The 22,850-nt window shown below is 41.6% G+C and overlaps 1 protein-coding gene across 2 annotated transcripts in view; it reads left to right on the top strand.

Moving 5' to 3' along the window:
• Positions 1-2,547: 2,547 nt before the first annotated feature.
• The window catches only part of G3BP2 (G3BP stress granule assembly factor 2), a 37,163-nt gene continuing 16,860 nt past the window's right edge, over positions 2,548-22,850 (top strand). Inside the window, exons 1-2 of one of the 2 annotated variants that reach the window (XM_005909115.3) lie at positions 2,548-2,771; positions 22,397-22,515. In XM_005909115.3, coding sequence (XP_005909177.1) covers positions 22,421-22,515 — 95 coding nt within the window. In that variant the 5' untranslated portion in view covers positions 2,548-2,771; positions 22,397-22,420. The remainder of the gene's footprint in view (positions 2,772-22,396; positions 22,516-22,850) is intronic. The other variant, XM_005909116.3, reaches the window with a different exon arrangement.

The raw sequence follows: 22,850 nt of genomic DNA, 5'->3' as shown, positions 1-22,850 counted from the left end.
AAACCTTTGAGCAAGATTTGTCTGAGGCCTGTTTTTACACAGCCCAAGAGCTCAGAATGGGTTTTCCCGTGGTGCAGTGGTAAAGAACCCACTTGCCAATGCAGGAGACTCAGGTTCGATCCCTTGTTCGGGAAGATCTCCTAGAGTATGAAATAGCTACCCACTCCAGTAATCTTGCCTGGAAAATTCTGTGGACAGAGAAGCCTTGATGGCTACAGTCAATGGGGTTGCAAAGAGTCAGACATGACTGAGCACTCATGGACAGAGCTAAGAATATTTTTTAACATTTTCAAAGTATTTTAAAATGCAGATGAGGTTGGATATGTAACAGAGAACATTTATGGCTTCCAAACCTAAAACATTTACTGTCTGGCCCCTAACAGTGTATATTTGCCAACCCATGGTGTGGATCAGTGGGTTTTTTTTTTTAGTTTGTCTTTAATCTTCTATTTCTTTAAAATTTTATTTTTTAATTGAAGGATAATTGCTTTACAGAATTTTGTTTTCTGTCAAACCTCAACATGAATTAGCCATGGGTATACATATGTCCCCTCCCTCTTGAACATCCCTCCCATGGATCAGTGGTTTTTAAAGTGTGGTTCCTAGAGCAGCAAGCAGTGCCTGGTAACTTATTATAAATTCAGATTTTCAGGCCTTAACACAGACTTGCTGAATTAGAAACCCTGAGAATGGGACCCAGCATTGTGTGTTTTAACAAGCTCTCCAGGTGATTCTGATGCATGTTGATTTCTGATAATCACAGATCTAGAGAAATTTTTGTACCTGGTGAAAAATCACAGCTTCTCTGGAGGCTCAGTGGTAAAGAATCCGCCTGCCAATGCAGGTGATGCAGGTTTGATCCCTGGATGGGGAAGATCCCCTGGGGAAGGATATGGCAACCCATTCCAGTATTCTTGCTTGGGAAGTCCCATGGACAGAGGAGCCTGGCGGGCTACAGCCCTTGGGATTGCAGAGAGTTGGAAACAACTTGGCAACTGAGCACATGAAGAATAAAAGTGCATAAGAGCTTCAAACTGGAAACAGAAATGTCAACCAATAGAAAGGTTGGTACAATGAGAATATTTAATAGCTTGTGGTAAAGGGCATGCCACGGAGTGTACAAAAAAGGCAGACTGCTTGTGTTTGAATCCCAGCTCCACCAGAGTAGCAGCTGGTGACCTTGGGCAAGTTACTTGACCTCTCTAAGCCTCAGTTTCTTCATGTGTTAAATGGGCATAAAAATAGTAACTACTTTATAGGGTTATAAGGATTAAACAATTAAAGTAGATGAGTGGCTGGTACATAAGTATTAGATATGAAGGGCAATATGCATTTAATGTATTATGCTACTTCTAAGGAAAACCATGTCAAAGTTAACTTCCTAAAAGTGACAGCCCATGTATTTTGCATATAACAAAATGATTGAGCAACCTGAAAGTGTAGATTTTGAAGGTTCAAATGTTGGCACTGCCCCGTAAACCTGTTTTCACACGTGAAAAAAACCTTTAAATTGCTTTAATAGGATTGTGAAGAAAACTGCTTAAATGTGTATCCCTACATTTTATCTGTATATGGGCATTTCCTAATTGCCTTTTATTTCTTTCACCGTTTCCTCAGCTCCTCCTTTCCAAAATTCCTCAGCTGTCTTGATAGTCCCTGAGAAACATTGCCAGAACTAAGGTGCAAAGTGGCTTCCTTCACTGTAAGCAGATTTGGCTTTTTCCATGAATCAAGGTCATGAGAGTCGGTGTCTAGTGTTTTCTCAGCTATGTCCCCGGGGCCAAGTCTGATCTAGGACAGGGCTGTAATCCTGATATCTCCTGGGATTTCACCCTTTTAGCTGCTTTGGCATATAAAATGCTTAGCATGTATTTAGCAACGCCTGAACACTGAACAGGCACACAAAGAAATAGAATGCCCCCCCTCTCCGTGGAGGCCACGTCGTATTTTTTTCTACATCCCAGTACCTAGAACGCAGTAGGCCCTATAATGTATGTTGCGTTAAACCTGTTTGAACGGATGTGCCCTTCTCCGTGGAGCTTAAAAACCTCCATTTCCTAGGCTGAGTTTACGGTGCAAGCAGCTAAAGCCACTGACTGCATTATATGCTCGTCTAGAGCAGCAACCTGCAGATACCTAGTTCAGAAAGAAGAATCACTACATTTTCTCCCCCTTAACATTAATAATATAAAAGGACCAGAAAAACCAGTCCCCAAAGGGGCACAGCGCAAAAAGCACAGCGCTGCAGCCACCCGGCTCCTGTTACGCCGCGATTTCGAAGGGCGACGAGGCCCGAGCCTTGGGCCGGAGAAAGGCAGCCTCCTTGTGACGTCAAATCAGCGGACTCTCGCCCCGGCTTCAGGCCGGTTCCGGTTCCCCGGCTTTCCGGGAGCGAGAGTACGTGAGCGCGGCGGCGTTCTGCGCGTGCTCCGCAGAGGGACGCGAGAAGGTTGGGTCCAGCTCGCGGAGGAGATGCTTGATTGGCTGAAGCCGTGCTGGGGGGTTCCCCAGCCCTTTCGGCAGGGGTAAAACAATAAGAGGGGGCGGCGGCAAAGGGGGCGGGACGTCCGTGTTCCTTGTCGCTCGCCGCAGCGCCTGGCGCCCGGGAAGAGGTGGTTGTGAGCGGAACCTGCTCTCGGCTCTCCGGCTTCCTAGGCTTGAGATTTGTCAGAGGGAGGGGGCGGCGAGTGAGAAGAACCTGCTGCAGCCGGTCCTCGGCGACTCTCCCGCTGACCTCCGCGCGACGTACCCGCCGCCGCTGTTGGTTGGAGGTGTGTACGGGGGCCGGGAAGGACGGTCGGTGTGGTGGTCGGAAGGGGACATTCCCGTCGCGCGCAGCGGCCCGCGGCAACCGTTCTTTACGTGAGCCCCGGTGTCGGAGGTGTTGAGGCCGAGAGAGACATTGTTCTTGCCGGCTGCCTACGCTGCTGGTGTGTGCGTGAGAGAAGCCGAGCCTTTCCTCTCAGGTGAGGGGTGGGAGGCCGCGTGGGCAGGGAGGTGACCGGCGCGCGTCGTGCGGACAGAGGGCTCCGAGGGCACAGGTGGGGCCGGTGTTGGTTGGGGATGAGATGGCGAGCTGGGTAAGGGGACGCAGCGGCTCCCAAAGGCGCGCTGATAGAGGCTTCGGACGGGACGTAGGGGAGTGGGCTTGCCGGAGAGTGTGTTTTCAGGTGCGCAGCCCCCCACTCGTCCCCGACTCTTGTGGCTCTTACTCCCGGTTCCCCGGGAACGGGGAGGCCGCCGCTGCCGCCCCGCCCGTGGGGGAGGGGAAAAGAGGCTGTGTCGGCGGAGGCAGAAGCGACGCAGATGCGAAAGTAGCGGCCTCCGGGCACCATTTCTCTGCACGGAAACAGAATCCGGGTCTGAAGCAGCCGCCGCTTTGCTTACCCAGTACCTGGTGTTCCGCGGTCTCTGACCCGCCTCGGTTTTATCCCGGACGAGTTCTGAAACCCGGGCTATATATAACGTGTTCCTTCTCCGTGCCCTTTTATGCAGGCGATCTCTTACTGACTCAGGAATAGAAGAGATGTTTGCTCTGGGGAGGGGGTTTATTTATTTTTTCCCATCTCTTTTTTTGGGGAGAGTGGGAAGGATAGTCAAGGGGAGGAACATAACGTCCCTAGGTTGTGTTAATTTTGTTAGTTGAATCTGATCGAATTTTACCTGCATCTCTAAAGGCAGATTTCTTAAGATGGCCCTGTGCCGCTTTGGGGCGAGTGTAGATTGCAGCTACAATTTTCCGCATAGATCAATTTTTTTTTCCCTCCAAGGTATGCCTAGTTTCTTAACAGAACTTTTTTTTTTTTGGAGGGTCAATGCCTTTGCTGTCTGAAAAATCAAACAAAAACAAAACCATACACGTGCACCGAAGCTGGAATAATAGCAAAGTTATTCCGTCTTGTCCCCATATGATTGTTGTGATAATAACTTGTGTCGAAATACTGGCTTTAGCAGCTCGTGCTAGTCTTTCAAATGTTAGCATTGCATGTACCTGGATTCGTGAAACATTAACTGCAGTTTGGGGAGCCTCCTATATTAGAGGGGAAGAAAGTGGGAATTCCTTGTCTAGCTCCATATTTGGCAGTTAATATAGCCTTAGGCATGTGAACAAAGTTTCAGAGTAAACATTTGGCCCTGTTAGTATCCAGTGGTCCTTTTGATGTCCAAAATTCCTGGTCTCAGAAAATAGACGGTATGATTCGTTTAAACTGAAATGTGTTGTTTCTTTGGTGATATTATTTTCCCGTTAAATATTTGGGATTAGCCAAGAGAAAACATGTGTTATGATTTCATCTCTTGAGGCTGTTTAATTCTGAAAAGTTAGCAAGGAATTGAAGGGAGGATAAGGACCTCAAATGGATTTCTTTCTATTTAGGAGCTATTATAGTTCAAGTTGTTGAATATTCAGGGTTGAAATATTTGTCAGTGAGTAGCAAGAGGAAATGGCAACCCACTCCAGTGTTCTTGCCTGGAGAATCCCAGGGACGGGGGAGCCTGGTGGGCTGCCGTCTCTGGGGTCGCACAGAGTCGGACCCGACTGAAGCGACTTAGCAGCAGCAGCAGCAGCAGCAGCAAGAGGAAAGAACCAGAATGCTTGTGGAGTGGATAGGGACCAAAAATGGAAGGAGAAGTAAATGTCTTGAATTTGGTAGTCGAGTGAGTGAGTAGTTAGTAGGTGAGGAGAATTGCTACCAGAAAGCTCTTGAGTTTGAATAGTATTGGCACTGTTGGTAGTAGGTTATTTTCATTATCCACAGTTCACTTAATGAAAATCTCCGTATAGAACAGTCTTATGGACTCTGTGGGAGAGGGAGAGGGTGGGAAGATTTGGGAGAATGGCATTGAAACATGTAAAATATCATGTATAAAACGAATTGCCAGTCCAGGTTCAATGCATGATACTGGATGCTTGGGGCTAGTGCACTGGGACGACCCAGAGGGATGGTATGGGGAGGGAGGAGGGTTCAGGATGGGGAACACATGTATACCTGTGGCGGATTCATTTTGATATTTGGCAAAACTAACACAATTTTGTAAAGTTTAAAAAATAAAATAAAAAGAAAATCTCCCTATCAGCTAGTTACTGAAAATATATAAATACCAGTAGTGTCTTTAGGTTAACAGTTTCCTTGTCCTGAAGAATTATTGCTGTTAATTGCCCATTATCAGGATTGAAAGTTCTTCCCTTGATTGCTTTAAGTAAGACTTTTCCCAACATATTTTATACTGAGTGGGTATGGAGGTGAGGAATGACCCCTTTTCAAGGCTGGTTTTGATAATTACAAACTAGAGGGTTGTTCCTGAACTTAAATTCAGTAGAATTTAATTGACAGACATGACTCTTGCCACGGGAAACATTTAAAAGCTGACAGAACAAACAAGTTCCATCTCCTGGAACTCTGGACTGGCTTGAGCAGCAATGTAATCAGTTTCTTGATGGCTGTCCCTCAGCTTATTTTTATCTTTTAAATTCTAGATATTTTACCGTATGTTGATACTGTAGGTATGTTGGGATGACTGTTGTGGATTTCCTTTTATGTTACTGTCTTTTGTCTTTTAACTTCTTCCTGCAGTATCAAATAAACTAACAGTTGGACTTTAATTTTTTTTTACATTCTTGCATCCTGGGATGGTCTTCAAAAGTGGTAGTTCTTAAACAGATATAATGAAAACATCACTGTCCTAGGGAGGAGACCAGGTTTCAAATGCTCTCTCTCATAACTGGGGGACTTTGAACTACTTTCCTTAGGCTCTTAACATTGTGGCTTCCTTTTCTGTAAATGAAGCTATTATCTTATCTATCTGAAGGAGGTAAAGGGATGTGTAGGTTACTTGTTTAAGGTTGCCTTAAAGCATAATATAAATACACACTAATTTTTGTGGGGCAGCATTTCCACTTCAGTGCTTGGTCACTTTTAATACTTTCTGAATTTAAAAACTCACCTCCTTACCTTTGGGGCCCTCTGAAAGAAAAGGCTTAATCCACAACTATCTCTTATTTCTGTGACTGGTGCTTAGATCTTGTTTGTGATGCTTTCATTTCATGGTGCCACAACAAATTGAAGGTTGCTGCTTTCAGTAGATAAGCATTGCTGTTTTGATTGGTAAAGTCATTTTAAATAGAGACCCTTTGGTAGTTCCAAAGGTTTCAATTTTGATATGGGGTTAGCTGTTAAGAATGGGTATTGCAGTCCTTGCTTCAGTGACAATGGACCTGGGCCTGACTAGTGTGAGCCAGCCAGGAGTGAGGGGCTCTAGAGAGGAAAGGGTGGGATAATTATTCAGTAGTAGAGATAAGTTCTGAACTAGCATAGACATAGCCTTTGGTAACAGTTTTTGATAAGAAAACTGCATCCTCTTTATAGGATCTTACTTTTTTTTGTAATAGAAAGCAAGATAGAGTACTACTTCTAACTTCACAATACTGAAAAATTATTTTTGTAGAATTTTTTCTGTTTTCCAAAATGTCATTTTCTTTTGGCTTCTTTTTTAAAAAACAAGACAACATGGGGTCTCAACTTTTTAGCAGTTTTTATTTTGGACTTTTTTCTTCTAAGTATTAAATTGTGATGGAATTTCATGTAATTAGTTGCAATAACTGAAATTCCCCATCCCCAACTGTTAGAGTTAAAGATACTGCAGTTCTCATCACTCCTTATAGATGGTGGTCAGAATATTCCAGGGTCTTTGAAGAGTGAATTTTCAATTCTGCATTTTGATGCTTAAGGGGCTTCCCAGGTGACTCAGTCATAAAAGAATCTGCCTGCAATATGGAGGGCCCTGGTTTGGGCCCTGGGTTGGGAAGATCCCCTGGAGAAGGGAATGGCAACCCACTCCAGTATTCTTGCCTGGAGAATACCCAGACAAGGAGGAGCCTGGTGGGCCACAGTCCATGGGGTTGCAAAGTGTTGGGCACGACTAAGCAGCTAACACTCACTCACTTTGATACTTATATATGGCTGAGGTGCAGCTAGGTGTTTAGCAGTTTAGTATAGCTAGATTTTATGATCATGTGTAGATAGAGCCATTTTATTACTGAGTAGAGAACGGAGGTGCCATTTCAGAGATCCCTAAGATTAAAAAGGGTTAAAGGAACACAAAAGTATTTCACTTGGATAACCTTATCTTTTGTATTGTATTCTACACTGATCATTATTTTGCAGTAGTAGATCTAAAGAATTAATTTCATTTTCCTGTCCAAGTGCATACATTGCCCTTCATGTTAGTGAAATCATACTTTAGTTGCAAATTTTGTATTTCATTTTTTCCCCTTATGGTTTTAGCCTTTGACAATATTTTAATGACTGCATATGAACTGATGTTCCACAGTTGGGGTTCAGTATATTATTACATTTTTGGTTTCAAGACCATTAATTTAACATTGCCGCTGCTAAATCACTTCAGTCGTGTCCGACTCTGTGCAACCCCACAGACACCAGGCCACCAGGCTCCCCCATCCCTGGGATTCTCCAGGCAAGAACACTGGAGTGGGTTGCCATTTCCTTCTCCAATGCACGAAAGTGAAAAGTGAAAGTGAAGTTGCTCAGTAGTGTCCTACTCTCCGCTACCCCATGGACTGCAGCCTACCAGGCTCCTCCATCCATGGGATTTTCCAGGCAAGAGTACTGGAGTGGGTTGCCATTAGGCTATCAGAAAAAAAACAGTACTGTATCAGGTAAGTATACCAGATATTTTTAAAATTACCTCTTGGAAACAAAATTCCACTGTACCTTTGTATCTAGGCAGTAAGTTTCTTTATTTTTGTTTCTCTGTGTAGCTGCTCATTTTAAATTCCAGCATGGTAGAACTTTACTAGTCTGTTCCCCTACTCCACCTGCTCAACTTTATCTTCAATTAGTTGGTAATATTTAAGCACACTCAAGATTTTAACAATAAATTGTCACTAATGTAGGCATAATGTCAGATTATTTTTGCTCTGCTAGTAGTGCTAAATTAATTTTCACACTTTCGATCTTTATTTTAGAGCCATGTTTTTGAACCAATAACATATATCTGTTATGGTTATCAAAAAACAAGTGAAAATTTTAAAGTGTTTTAAAATTACAAAATTAATTATACTCTTTTTAATACTCAATAAATAGTTTACCAGTGGTGGTATGAATTGATATGAAGTTTTTTTTTCCCCTAGATCCACAACACGTTTTATCTTGTATACTTCTTTTTGTATTATCCCTTCCCCCTCCTCCCCGCCCAAGATGGGATTTGTAGCATTCTAGAATTTACTGTTTCTCCCAGCAGTCTTGATTCCAGCTTGTGATTCATTCATCCCAGTATATCACATTATGTCCTCTGCATATAAATTAAATAAGCAGAGTGACAGTATACAGTTTTGTGTTCCTTTCCCAATTTTGAACCAGTCTGTTGTTCCATGTCCAGTTCTGTTAATAATTTACTTCTTGACCTGCGTACAGGTTCCTCAGGAAACTGGTAAGGTGATTTGGTGCTCCTATTTCTGAAAGAATTTTCCACGGTTTGCTATGATCCACACAAAGGCTTTCTCGTAGTCTGTGAAGCAGAAGGGGATGTTTTTCTGGAATTCTCTTGCTTCTTTCTATGATCCAACAAAGTGGTGGCAATCTGATTTCTGGTTCCTCTCTGCCTTTTCTAAATCTAGCTTGTACATCTGTAAGTTCTCATTTCACATACTGTTGAAGCCTAGCTTGAAGGATTTTGAGCATTATGTTGCTAGCATGTGAAATGAGTGCAATTATCTTGTAGTTTGAACATCTTTGGCATTGCCTTTCTTTGGGATTGGAAAAAAAACTGATTTTTTTCCAGTCCTGTGGCCACTGCTGAGTTTTCCAAATTTGCTGACACATTGAGTGCAGCACTTTAACAGCATCATCTTTTAGGATTTGAAATAGCTCAACTGGAATTCTATCACTTCCACTAGCTTTGTTCGTAGTGATGCTTCCTCAGACCCACTTGACGTACACCCCAGGATGTCTGGCTCTAGGTGGGTGATCACACCATCGTGGTTATCAGAGCCATTAAGACCTTTTTGTATAGTTCTTCTGTGTATTCTTGCCACCTCTTTTTAATCTCTTCTGGTTCTGTTGGGTCGTTATCATTTCTGTCCTTTATCGTGCACATTCTTTCATGAAATGTTCCCTTGGTATCTGATTTTCCTGGAGAGAGCTCTTGTTGTTATTCAGTGGCTCAGTTGTGTCCAACTCTTTGTGACTCCATGGACTACACACCAGGCTTCCCTGTCCTTCACTGTTTCCCAGAGTTTGCTCAATCTATGTCCATTGAGTTGGTGATGTGATCCAACCATCTTGTCCTCTGTCGTCCCCTTCTCCTCCTGCCTTCAATCTTTGCCAGCATCAGGGTCTATTCCAGTGAGTCAGCTCTTCACATCAGGTGGCCAAAGTACTGGAGCTTCAGCTTCAGCATCAGTCCTTCCAATGAATATTGAGGGTTGATTTCCTTTAGGATGGACTGGTTTGATCTCCTTGCAGTCCAAGGGACTCTCAAGAGTCCTCTCCAGCACAAAAGTTCAAAAGCATCAATTCTTCGGCACTCAGTCTTTTTTACTGTCCAGCTCTCACATTCATACATGACTACTGGAAAAACCATAGCTTTGACGATACGGAACTTTGTTGGCAAAGTAATATCTGTGCTTTTTAATACACTCTCTAGGCTTGTCATAGCCTGTCTTCCAAGGAGCAAGCATCTTTTAATTTCATGGCTGTAGTTACCGTCTGCAGTGATTTTGGAGCCCAAGAAAATAAAGTCTGTCACTGTTTCCATTGTTTCCCCCGTCTGTTCAGAATGAAGTGATGGGACTGGATGCCATGATCTTCGTTTTTTGAACATTGAGTTTTAAGCCAGTTTTTTCACTCTCCTCTTTTACCTTCATCAAGAGGCTCTTTAGTTCCTCTTCGCTTTCTACCATTAGAGTGGTATCATCAGCATATCTGAGGTTGTTTATATTTCTCCCAGCAATCTTGATTGACAAGGGCATTTCATATGATGTACTCTTCATGGAAGTTAAAAAAGCAGGGTGACAACATACATACAGCCTTGATGTACTCAGTTTTGAACCAGTCCGTTGTTCCATGTCCGGTTCTACCTCTTGTTCTTGATCTGCATATAGGTTTCTCAGGAGGCAGATAGGTGGTCTGATATTCTTGTTTCTTGAATTTTCCACGGTCTGCTGTGATCCACACAGTCAAAGGCTTTAGCTTAGTCAATGAAGCAGAAGCAGATATTTTTTTGGAATTCTCTTGCTTTTTCTATGATCTGACAGATGTTGGCAATTTGATCTCTGGTTCTTCTGCCTTTTCTAAATCCAATTTGTACATCTGGAAATTCTCAGTTCACATACTTCCCATACTGAAAGAAGTCTTGCTTCTTTTCCATTCTGTTGTTTTGCTCTATTTCTATGCATTGTTCACATAAGAAGGCCTTCTTATCTCTCCTTGCTGTTCTTTGGAACTCTGTATTCAGTTGGGTGTATCTTTCCCTTTCTCCCTTGTCTTTCCCTTCTCTTCTTTCCTCAGCTATTTGTAAAGCCTCCTCAGACAACCACTTTGCCTTCTTGCATTTCTTTTTCTTTAGGATGGTTTTGGCCACTGCCTCCTGTACAGTGTCATGAACCTCCACCCTTATCTTCAGGCACTCTGTCTACCAGATCTAATCCCTTGAATCTACTTGTCACCTCTGCTGTATTTTTATAAGAGATTTGATTTAGGTCCTACCTGAATGCCTGGTGGTTTTCCCTACTTTCTTCAATTTATGTCTGAATTTTGGAATAAGGGGCTTGTGATCTGAGTGAGCCTCAGTTTGCTCCAGGTCTTGTTTTTACTGACTGTACAGAGCTTCTCCATCTTCAGCTGCAAAGAACATAATCAGTCTGATTTCAGTATTGACCATCTGGTGATGTTCATGTGTAGAGTCTTCTCTTGTATTGTTGGAAACAGTGTTTGCTATGACTAGTGTGTTCACTGGACAAAACTCTGTTATCTTTGCTGTGCTTCATTTTGCACTCCAAGGCCAAATTTACCTGTTATTCCTGTACCTCCTTGACATCTTACTTTTGCATTCCAGTCCTATATGATGAAAAGGACATCTTTTTGGGGGGTTCTAGAAGGTGTTGTAGATCTTCATAGAACTGGTCAACTTCAGCTTTTTCGGCATCAGTGTTTGGAGCATAGACTTGGATTACTGTGATATTGAATGGTTACTTTGAAAATGAACCAAGATCATTCTGTTGTTTTTGATGTTGCGCCCAAGTACTGCATTTCAGACTCTTGTTGACCGTGAGGGCTACTCCTTTTGTTCTAAGGGGTTCTTTCCCACAGTAGTATATAAAATGTTCATCTGAATTAAATGCAGGCATTCCTGTCCTTTTTAGTTCACTGATTCCTGAGATGTTGATATTCACTCTTGTCCACTTCTGCTTGACCACGTCCAATTTACCTTGATTTGTGGACCTAACATTCCAGGTTCCTATGCAATAATAATGCTCAAAATTCTCCAAGCTAGGCTTTATCAGTACATGAACTGTGAATTTGATGTTCAAGCTGGATTTAGAAAGGCAGAGGAACCAGAGATCAAATTGCCAACATCAACTGGATCATCGAAAAAGCGAGAGTTCCAGAAAAACATCTTCTTTTGCTTTATTGACTATGCCAAAGCTTTTGACTGTGTGGATCACAACAAACTGGAAAATTCTGAAAGAGATGGGAATACCAAACCAACTGATCTGCCCCCTGGGAAATCTGTATGCAGGTCAAGAAGCAGTAGTTAGAACTGGACATGGAACAGCAAACTGGTTCCAAATCGGGAGAGGAGTACATCAACGCTGTATATTGTCACCTTGCTTATTTAACTTATGTGCAGTGTACATATTGAGAAATGCTGAACTGGAAGAAGCACAAGCTGGAATCAAGATTGCTGGGAGAAATATCAATAACCTTGAATACACAGATGACGCCACACTTATGGAGAAAGTGAAGAACTAAAGAGCCTCTTGATGGAAGTGAAAGAGGATAGTGAAAAAATTGGCTTAAAACTCAATATTCAGAAAACTAAGATCTCAGAAAACTAAGATCATGGCATCTGGTCCCATCACTTCATGGCAAATAGATGGGAAAACAGTGGAAACAGTGAGAGACTTTATCTATTTGGGCTCCAAAATCACTGCAGATGGTGACTGCAGCCATGAAATTAAAAGATGCTTGCTCCTTGGAAGAAAAGTTATGACCAACCTAGATAGTATACTAAAAAGTTTTAATAATGTCTCATTAAAAAAGGGACATTACTTTACCAACAAAAATCTGCCTAGTCAAAGCTATGGTTTTTCCAATAGTCATGTATGAATGTGAGAGTTGGACTGTAATGAAAGCTGGGTGCTGGCAAGAATTGATGCTTTTGAACTGTGGTGTTGGAGAAGACTCTTGAGAGTCCCTTGGACTGCAAGGAGATCCAACCAGTCCATCCTTAAGGAAATCAGTCCTGAATATTCATTGGAGGGACTGATGTTGAAGCTGAAACTCCAATACTTTGGCCACCTGATGTGAAGAACTGACTTATTTGAAAAGACCCTGATGCTGGGAAAGATTGAAGGTGGGAGGAAAAGGGGACAATAGAGGATGAGCTGGTTGGATGGTATCATCGATGTGATGGACATGAGTTTGAGTATGCTCCGGGAGTTGGTGATGGACAGGGAAGCCTGGCGTACTGCAGTCCATGGGATTGCAAAGAGTCGGACACGACTGAGTGACTGAACTGAACTGAATATTGCAAGTTCCTATCCAGTATTGTTTTTTACCTTCACCATGAGACACATCCACAGCTGAGCATCATTTCTGCTTTGGCCCAGCAGCTTTATTCTTTCTGGAGGTGTTAGTAATTGCCCTTCCTTCTTCCCCAGTAGGGCTTCCCTGGTGGCTCAGAGGATAAAGCATCTGCCTGCAGTGCAGGCAGGGTTCGATCTCTGGTTTGGGAATATCCCCTGGAGAAGAAATGACAACCCACTCCAGTATTCTTGCCTGGAGAATCCCATGGACAGAGGAGCCTGGCGGGCTACAGTCCACGGGGCCGCAAAGAGTCAGACACGACAGAGTGACTTCACTTTCTTTCTTTCTTTCTTCCCCAGTAGCATATCAAATGCTTTCTGACCTGGAGGCATCTTCTGGTGTCATACCTTTTTGCTTTTTCATACTCTTCATGGGTTTCTCATGGCAAGAAATCTGCAGTGGGTTTCCATTGCCTCCTCCAGTGGACCATGTTTTGTCAGAATTCTTTACTATGACCTGTCCTCCTTGGGTGGCCCGACAGGGCATGGCTTATAGCTTCATTGAGTTAGGCAGGCCCCTTCACCAGGAGAAGGCAGTGATACATGAAGGGGAGCATTAACTTTATCTTTTAGTAATACTTTGGAAACTCGTTTATGTTGTTGCATTTTGCGTGCTAAGTCGCTTTAGTTGTGTCTGACTCTTTAGGACCCTATAAATGCAGCGTAGCCCGCCAGGCTCCTCTGTCCATAAGATTTTCCACGCAAGAAGAATGGGCTGCCAACCCGGGGATGGAACCCATGTCTCTTAGGTCTCCTGCACTGGCAGGTGGATCTTTACCACTAGTGCTACCTGCATATTATCAGTAAATTATTATTATTATTATTTTTTTAGTTCTACCAGTTTATTGCTACCAACCTGTGACCCTCCACCCTCATGCACACATGCTCAGTCATGTAACCCCATGGACTGCAGCCTGCCAGGCTCCTCTGTCCATGGACTTTTCCAGGCAAGAATACTGGAGTGGGTTGCCATTTCCTTCTCCATCAGTAAATTATTTTTATTGCCAAGTAGTATTTGATTATTTGGATTTACCACAGTTTGTTCATTCACCTGGCTAATGATCATTTAGTTGTTTTCAGGTTTTGAGTGTTAATAAAGCTGCTGCAAACAACATATAGTTCTCTGTGTAGACATATGCTTAATTTCTTTTACATAAATATCTAGGAATGGAATTGCTGGGTAATATGAGACATGTATGTTTACTTTTATGAGAAACTGCCATACTGTTTTCCAAAGTGACTGTACCTTTTTTCAGTTCCTACCAACTTTTCCCATCCTTGCAAGCACTCAGTATTTTTAGATTTTGATGTAAGCGTTATTAAAGGTATTTAGTGCTATGTCATTATGGTTTTAACTTCCAATTTAAAAAATATTTATTGGCTTTGCTGGGTCTTGCGCTTTTCTCTAGATGGAGCAAGTGGGGGCTGCTCATTGTGGTACGTTCTCTTGTTGCTGAGTGTGGGTTGTAGAGCACAGACTCAATAGTTGTGGCACATGGGCTTAACCCACCAGGCACCTCTGTCAATGGGGATTCTCCAGGCAAGAATACTGGAGTGGTTTGCCATGCCCTCCTCCAGGAGATCTTCCCAACCCAGGGATCGAATCCTGGTCTCCTCCATTACAGGCGAATTCTTTACTACCGTCTGAGTCACCAGGGAAGCTGAAAAATACTTGAGTGGGTAGCGTATCTCTTCTGCAGGGAAACTTCTTGACCCAGGGATCGAACCAGGGTCTCCTGCATTGCAGGAGGATTCTTTACCAGCTGAGCTACCAGGGTTGCAACTAAGGGCTGGGGCAGCTAAAAGAAAAAAAAAAAACTAGAGTGTAAAATATTGGCTTTCAAAATGTTTTGAAATTACATGATTAATGACTTAATTATTTTTTCACTATCATTCCCACATTGCATCAGATGGTAAATAATATGCCTGCAATTTAGGAGACCCAGGTTTGATCTCTTGGTTGGGGAAGATCCCCTGAAGAAGGGAATGGCTACCCACTCCAGTATTCTTGCCTGGAGAATTCCATGGACAGAGAAGCCTGGCCAGTTACAGTCCATGGGGTTGCAAAGAGTCGGACACAACTGAGAAACTAATGCACAATTGTCATAGCATTATATAAGTTTGTGTACAGCAAGATGATTTGACTTAACATACATTATGAAATGATTATCACAATAAGTGTTTGACTATCCATCCTCTCATACAGATAAGAAATTATAGGAATAGAAAGAAAAAGTTGTGATGTGACCTCTTTGGATTTACTCTCTTAACAGCTTTCATATATAATATAGAGCAGTGTTAATAACTTAAATTGATCATGTACATTATATCCCTCATAGCACTTTTAGAAACTGTTGAAATACCTTTGTATTTTGGTAGGCTCCTTCTCTTAAGAGTATTTTGTGTGTTTTTTTTGGCTGTGCTTTGTGGCATGCACAATCTTAGTTCCTTGACCACGGATGAAACCCCTGCCCTTGGCAGTGGAAGCATGAAGTCATAATCACTGGACCACCAGGGAATTCCCTTTAGAAGTCTTCAGCATCACAGATTTGTTCAACAATTTTTTTTAATCCTCTTAAGTACAAAGGAATGATAGATGCTGCAAAGAATCTCTTGAGCATCTCCTGGAAGCATAATACTGCCAGGCTTTTGTTTAGCCTTAACTTAAGGAATCTTCCAAACAGGAGAGGGTTATGCCTGTGCACATGTACACATTACTAGGACTAAACGTGTTAATAAAAAGAGCCAAAAGATGATACACATAGTACTTAGAAGAAGAAATGATTAGTCCTGCCTGAGGGACTTAGCTAAGAAAGCCAGGTTGGGTTGGAATAGGATCTTGAGTATATTTTCGAAAAACCCATGAAGGAGAATTGATGGTTTTGAAGAGATGGTCGTTCCCTAAATATTTTCTCTTTTATTAATAGTTCTGATTTGGAATACTCACTTCATCTTCTGCATGCCAGATTTCTGTTCCTGTTCCAATTCAAGTGGTACATTCTTTGTGGTAGGGCTATAGCATGTATCCGGAGAAGGCAATGGCACCCCACTCCAGTACTCTCGCCTGGAAAATTCCATGCACGTAGGAGCCTGGTAGGCTGTAGTCTATGGGGTCGCACAGAGTCAGACGCGACTTAGCAGCAGCAGTAGCAGCAGCAGCATAGCATTTATCACATTAGATAATTGCATTTAGGAATTCTTGCTCCCACTGGACTTGAAATTTCTTTGGTGCAGCAGATCAAGTCTGTCATATTCACCTCTCTTTTTCCTTTCATAGTTTCTGGCACTTAGATAGTATGTATTTAATAAATATTGAATGAGTTTGTATTGTCCCACCTATTTATCCAGCTGGTGTTGAATGAAGTAAGACAGTAGCCTAGAGTATGAAAATTGCAAGTTCAGGGAAAGATGCTAAATGGTATGATACTCTTGCTTATTTGCTCAGTTGTGTCTGACTCTTTGCAACCCCATGGACTGTAGCCCTCCAGGCTCCTCTGTCCCTGGGTTTCTCCAGTCAAAAATACTCGAGTGGGTTGCCATTTTCTCTGGGGGATGTTCCTAACCAAGGGATTGAACCCAAGTCTCCTGCATTGCAGGTGGATTCTTTACCATCTGAACCACTTAAGAGCATAGAATTTGTTTAGAGAGGTGAGAAGTGTAGTGGAAGGTACATTTGAAATGTTGGTTAGGGATGTGTATGTCAGCCTGGATTTCTCTGGAAGGCATAATACTTCAAACTGAATGCACGTGTTTCAATTTTATGTGTACAATGATACAGAAGTTTGGAAGACTTTTTTTTTAATGAGGGCATTAAACTTAGAAAAATTGTTTCTTTTCGGTCGTGATGGATCTTTGTTGCTATGTTGTGGGCTTTCTCTGTTTGAGTGAGCAGGTGCTGCCCTTCCTTGTGCTCCAGCTTCTGAGGTGGCTTCTCTTGTTGCTGAGCACCTGCTCTAGGCGCAGAGGCTCAGTAGTTGTGGTGCACGGGCCTAGTTGCTCCATGGCATGTGGAATCCTCTCAGAACAGGAACCTCACCCCTGTCCCCTGCATTGGCAGGCAAATTCCCATCCACTGTACCAGTTTGGAAGCCTTTTGAGAAAGAATTGAAAGAGTCTGAATTTAGTGGGAAACAGAAAGGATGGATCAAATTCCAAGAGATTTTTGAGTTGTCAAGATTTTAGTTTGAAGCTTTTTAAAGAGGACAAGTCACTCTTTAAAAGGGCCCTCCCTCTAAAGAGGGCAAGGACTGAGCTTTAAAGCAAAAAAGGTGGTGGCATCATTAACAGAAACAAGGAAACTGCTCTATCTGTATAGAAGAGAGTGTATGTATTGGTTTACTTATGAGATCATGTGTACGTATTCAGCAAGGGGTTAAGGTGTCAAATTTGAATTCTAGCAGAGACTACATACAAATTGAGATAAATCTGGAAGATGAAGCTGTTTGATGAGCAGAAATTGCCACATTAGCAGACAGACCTTGAGAACTTTGCATTTTAATGAGAAGGAAAGTTGCCTCATGGTAGAAATCTAGAAGCGTTAGGAGGAGGTGAGCATCAATGGTGATGCAGACTGGTAGAAGACTGAGGTCATTGGATTTTTGAGAATCGTGACTTTCTAGAGAATTACATTTAAGGGAGAACTTGGATTATAATATTTGAGAGGGGAGTAGAGAAGGGGAAGACTAAGATAGATGCAGGGTTAGTAATTTAGGTCAGAATATGATTAATAGAGTGCAGAGTGCATGATAGCTTCTTGGAAGAAAAGTTATGACCAACCTAGACAGCATATTAAAAAGCAGAGACATTACTTGGACAACAAAGGTCTGTCTAGTCAAAGCTATGGTTTTTCCGGTAGTCATATATGGATGTGAGGGTTGGACTATAAAGAAAGCTGAGCACTGAAAAGAATTGATGCTTTTGGACTGTGGTGTTGGAGTAGACTCTTGAGAGTCCCTTGGACAGCAAGGAGATCCAACCAGTCCATCCTAAAAGATACCAGTCCTGAATATTCATTGGAAAGACTGATACTGAAGGAAGCTGAAACTCCCAATACTTTGGCCATCTGATGCGAAGGACTGACTCATTTGAAAAGACCCTGATGCTGGGAAAGATTGAGGGTGGGAGGAGAAGGGGACGACAGAGGATGAGATGGTTGGATGGCATCACCTACTCAATGGATGTGAGTTTGAGTAGACTCTGGGAGTTGGTGATGGACAGGGAGGCCAGGTATGCTGCAGTCCATGGGGTCACAAAGAGTCAGACACGACTGAGTGACTGAACTGAACTGAGTGCATGATAAAAGTACTTTGAGAATTCAGGGGAAAGACAGGAACAAATAAAAAGATGTTTGAAGATACACAGGAGTTACAGGCAGAGTTAGTGAATGACCTCTGAGATAGTTGAGGTTCTGTTAAATAGTGTGGAAAGCCAGATGTAATCAGGTTGGTATCTTGATGAATAAATAGGATGATATCGCTTTTAACTGACAGGAAAAGAGTACCTTTTACACTGTACATTCCAGTGTGACAACAGTCTCCATATATTTATGTGTTTTGGGAGAAAGTAGGACTTTATAGGGGAATTTGACATTCTGTAAAAAGGTGTTAGATGATAATTGCTCTTGGAAGATGATTTGAGGCTAACAAAGGCTAACAACCTTCTGAAGATTCTTTTTGTACATAAGTATTCTTAAATCTTGACTATCTTTGTTGAATTATGTAGTCTTGTATGCTTGACTAAAGATCACTTCTTAATTTGTGAGTTGAGAGATCACCATCTCAAAAGGTTAAGATTTCTTCATGGCCTTAGTTAAAACCCTTTCCTTACTTTCATGTTCAGGGTTTTATTTTATATATAAACATAAGTGAAAGGACCCAAATCCCGTGAATTTCTTGCCTGTGACTTGGGTTCTTTTCTGTGAATGCATTTCCCCACTCGAGGGGAGAAAACTGAAAGATGGCAGTTGTTTGTGTAAGTAAGTGTAAGTGTTAGTTGCTCAGTCGTGCCCAACTCTTTGCAACCCCATAGACTGCAGCCCACCAGGCTCCTGTATCCATGAGATTTTCCAGACAAGAATACTGGAGTGGGTTGCCATTTCCTTCTCCAGGGCATCTTCCTGACCCGGGGATTGAACCTGGGTCTCCTGCTCTGCAGGCAGATTTTTTATACCGACTGAGCTACAAAGGAAGCCCTTGTAGCTTCCCTTGTTCGTGTAGAATACATAAATTAACCTGTTGTTAAAAGTAGAGTGAGGTTGCTTTCCATACCCCTCCCCTCCATACTTTTTACTTTCTGGTTAATGTAGTTTATTTCCCATCAGTCAATTATATTTTAGCCGTCTAAATTGAGTCCATTTAAGTCAGTGTATTTAATTGGAACACCTTCCTCTATGTAACATCTTCATTTCATCTATATTCCCTTTGGGAGTCTACCTGTAACTTTTAAAAACTGGACTCTGCACAGCCTCTTCTGTATAGCTGTTTAGGCTTTTACCAGGTTAGCACTGCTTTATCTCATTCCCCATTCAAAGTTCACTTTTCAGGTTATCTATTTTTGAATAAATGTAATTTATTGACTAATCAAGTAAAAAGTTACCCCCACTGCCAGTTTCCTTTGCCTGTCTCTCTGATCTAAATTGATGATACCATGGCTTCATGGCCGTCAACTTCAGTGACTGTAAAGGTAGTGGGCAATGTGCAGCCTTTCTTGAACTTCGTTACAAAAACTCCAGTGTATTTTGACCTTTCTTTGATACTGATTTGTGTGACACTTTTTTTTTACTTTGGCTATACGTAGGTGACAAAAATGGCAGGTGAATGTGTACTTTATAAATGTGATGGGAAATTGGGTTAAGTAACAAAGTCTCACTGAAGAAAATCTGAAGTAGAGAAGAAAAAGAGGGAAAAGTGAGAATCCCCAAACTCAGAAACAATGCCTAATAGTGTTTTTTTGTCATTGACCTTTGAACAGAACTGTTTTGTACATAATATTTTATTCAGAGGGTAAGTTAGTATTTTGCCACAGCTTAACATCAGTTGTTAACAGTAGTATTAAATGTGCATAATTTCCACATTTTTGTTGTTTTATAAAATTTTACTAGATAAATCTCCTGTTCCTCAACCTTGCCTGTCATTCTTAATAAAAATACTATGTTTTTTTTCTTCATTACTTTTTAAGACTGTTTATTTGGCTGTGTCTTCGTTTTGTCGTAGAGGAGCTTTCCTTGTGCTTGGGCTTTCTAGTTGTGGTGCGTGGGCTCAATGGTTGCAGTGCTCAGGCTTAGTTGCTCTGTGACAGGTGAGATCTTAGTTCCCAAACCAGGGATCAGCCCCATCCCCTTGCATTGCAAGGTGGATTCTCAAACATTGAGCCATGGGGGGAAGTCCCTGCTTCATTTCTTTAAACATAGCAAGTAAGTCTCTTTATGCATCAGGATTTGTTAATTCTTATTGTTGGAGGTTTTTAGGTTTGGGGGAAACTAATGGCACCTGAAGTGACTGTGTCTGACTTTGCTTTGTGCTTTAATTTTTTTAAATGAGTTGATTTAATTGTAGGTGGCACAAAATTTAAGGTAGAGCAAAGATTGAAGAACAGACTGCCTGGATTCTAGGCTGGGTTTACTTTGACCTCACAACTAGGATAGAAATGACTAAAGGAGAACTGAAGGGATAAGCCACTGTGAACATTTCTTTTCTTGAATGTGCCACGGGCTCCAAGACAGCATTTTATTCTAGCTTATTTGTTGTTTAGTTGTCAAGTCATGTCCAACTCTTTTGTGACCCCATGGACTGTAGCCTGCCAGGCCCCTCTGTCCATGGGGTTTGGATTTCCCAGACAAGAATACTGGAATGGGTTGCCATTTCCTCCTCCAGTGGATCTTCCTGTTCCAGGGATTGAACCCACTACTCCTGCATTGGCACATGGATTCTTTACCACTGAGCCACCAGGGAAGCCTTTTATTCTAGTTATAGGTGGCAAAAAAATGTTATGGAAGAGAATGCAGGGTTTAAACAGCAGTGGAAGTAAGGATTACCATCACCTGAGGCATAAGGAACAGCTTTTTGCCAGATTTCCAAATTCTGCCTATGGCCCAGGGCACCTTCCGCATGGCCTTCGCTTTTAGCTCCTCCAGCTTCTCTGCTCCTCTTTTTGTTACTGCTTGAAGCCTTACCTTCCTCTTCCATCTCCTTTGCCTGTTTCTCGGCTATTTCAAGGACTTCTTGCAACTGCTCCTCCCCCCAGACCCTGGCACTGGAAAAGAATTTTTTTTTTTTAATATCAACTGAGATTTTCAAGACAATCGCAAAAGGAGAAACAGGGAAACTAATACAGCATTGTGTAAAAATTGAGTTGGGAGTCACCAGGATTAATTTAATAGAGTTTTATCTGTAGGTTCCTTTATGGCTGGTATCTGATTTTTATTAAAAAGCATCACAGTTGTAATGATAATGGTGGGCTATCTTTGTGAAATTTTTTAAAGGGGGACCTACTTTGAGGGAATTCCCTGGCAGTCCAGTGGTTAGGACTTCTCGCTTTCACTGCCGAGGGCATGAGTTTGATCCTTGACAGGGAGCTAAGATCCAGCAAGTTTAGTGCAGCAGAAAAACCCATGTTGAAGTTTATTTGTTAACAGGAATTTAAACTGCATCTTGATTTGCTCAGTAATTTCACACACACAAACGTGTGTATGTATGTATTTAAACTAGTGATACTCATATTTTCTCTTTTTTCTTCCCATTTCTCTTAATTCCTAGTGTTACGACTTTTACTGTTTGGAGGGCTATAGACATAAATTATTTACTTTAAATGATGAAAGATTATGTTTCTATTTTTATTTTTTACTTGTTTATCTTTGAGAGTTGGGGCTTAGAGGTACGTTTAGGTCGCACCTAACCCATTCTGTTCCCTATTTGCTTGTCTGTATTCCATGATAGATTATAAACTCCGAGGGCTAGAGTCCTGTTCACTGAGGTATCCCACTTCCTATGAACAGTGCCTGACATGTAGTTAGATAATTAATAGCAAGAAAGGTTGAAAAGACACACACAAAATGTGAAACACCATTATCTGAGTATTTAGAGTATTGCTGATTTTTAATGGTAATTGTTATCATTTTGAAACAGTGCAATTAATCCCTAGAAGGCTAGAGTATTACATAAAGAAGACAAAAGCTAGTGCTGTCTATAAGTATGATCTCCCAAGCCCTGAGTTGTGCCCTCTGCCTAGTTTCCAAAAACAAACCATTAGAGTCTAAGAATGTAGGAGATAATGTTCCCCAAAGGAAAAATATACTATGAGTAAAAAGACTTTATTATGGTGCCATCTAGTCTGAGACAGCACTGGACATGCCACTTCCCCTTGTATTGAGACATAGGGAGATCAAGAAATAGAGACATAAAGAGGAAATGGCAAATGTTGGAGGTTATAAGTAGTTATTGGGAATTTATTATTTTACTGTTATTTTTTAATAAGTGATATTTTGTTTTCATTTGAATGTCTAAGAAAATTTGCTTCATGGTATTTAACAAAGATGACTTTTAAGAATTATTATTCCTATGTTTGTTTCCCTAGTATTTGACATTGTGCAGCAAAGAAATGGTTATGGAGAAGCCCAGTCCGCTGCTTGTAGGGCGGGAGTTTGTGAGGCAATATTATACTTTGCTGAATAAAGCTCCAGAATATTTACACAGGTAAATTTTAATTGGATTATTTACTATTTTTATTTACTTTTATTTTCTTGAATATGACTACATATAAATTTTGTCTTTCCTGTCTCCTCGTGTCCTGACAAGTATCTTTACAAAGCTCATGCAATATTTTAACAAACTGATGACATAAAACCCATCTTTTTCAAGTTTCCTCCTTGAATGAAATCTACAGTAAGAAAAACACTTATCAGATCCCATTATATAACACATTCACATCTATATACCCACTTACACATACACAATTACATAGTCTGGTATTTTATGTTTCTTTCTTTCTTTTTTAAACCACAGACTTTACCAACTAATGGGTTCTAGTC

The sequence above is a fragment of the Bos mutus genome, chromosome 6, assembly GCF_027580195.1.
Source record: "Bos mutus isolate GX-2022 chromosome 6, NWIPB_WYAK_1.1, whole genome shotgun sequence".
NCBI classification, from domain to species: Eukaryota; Metazoa; Chordata; class Mammalia; order Artiodactyla; family Bovidae; genus Bos; species Bos mutus.
Note: the sequence above shows the minus strand (reverse complement) of the source record. Positions and strands in the feature narration are given on the sequence as shown.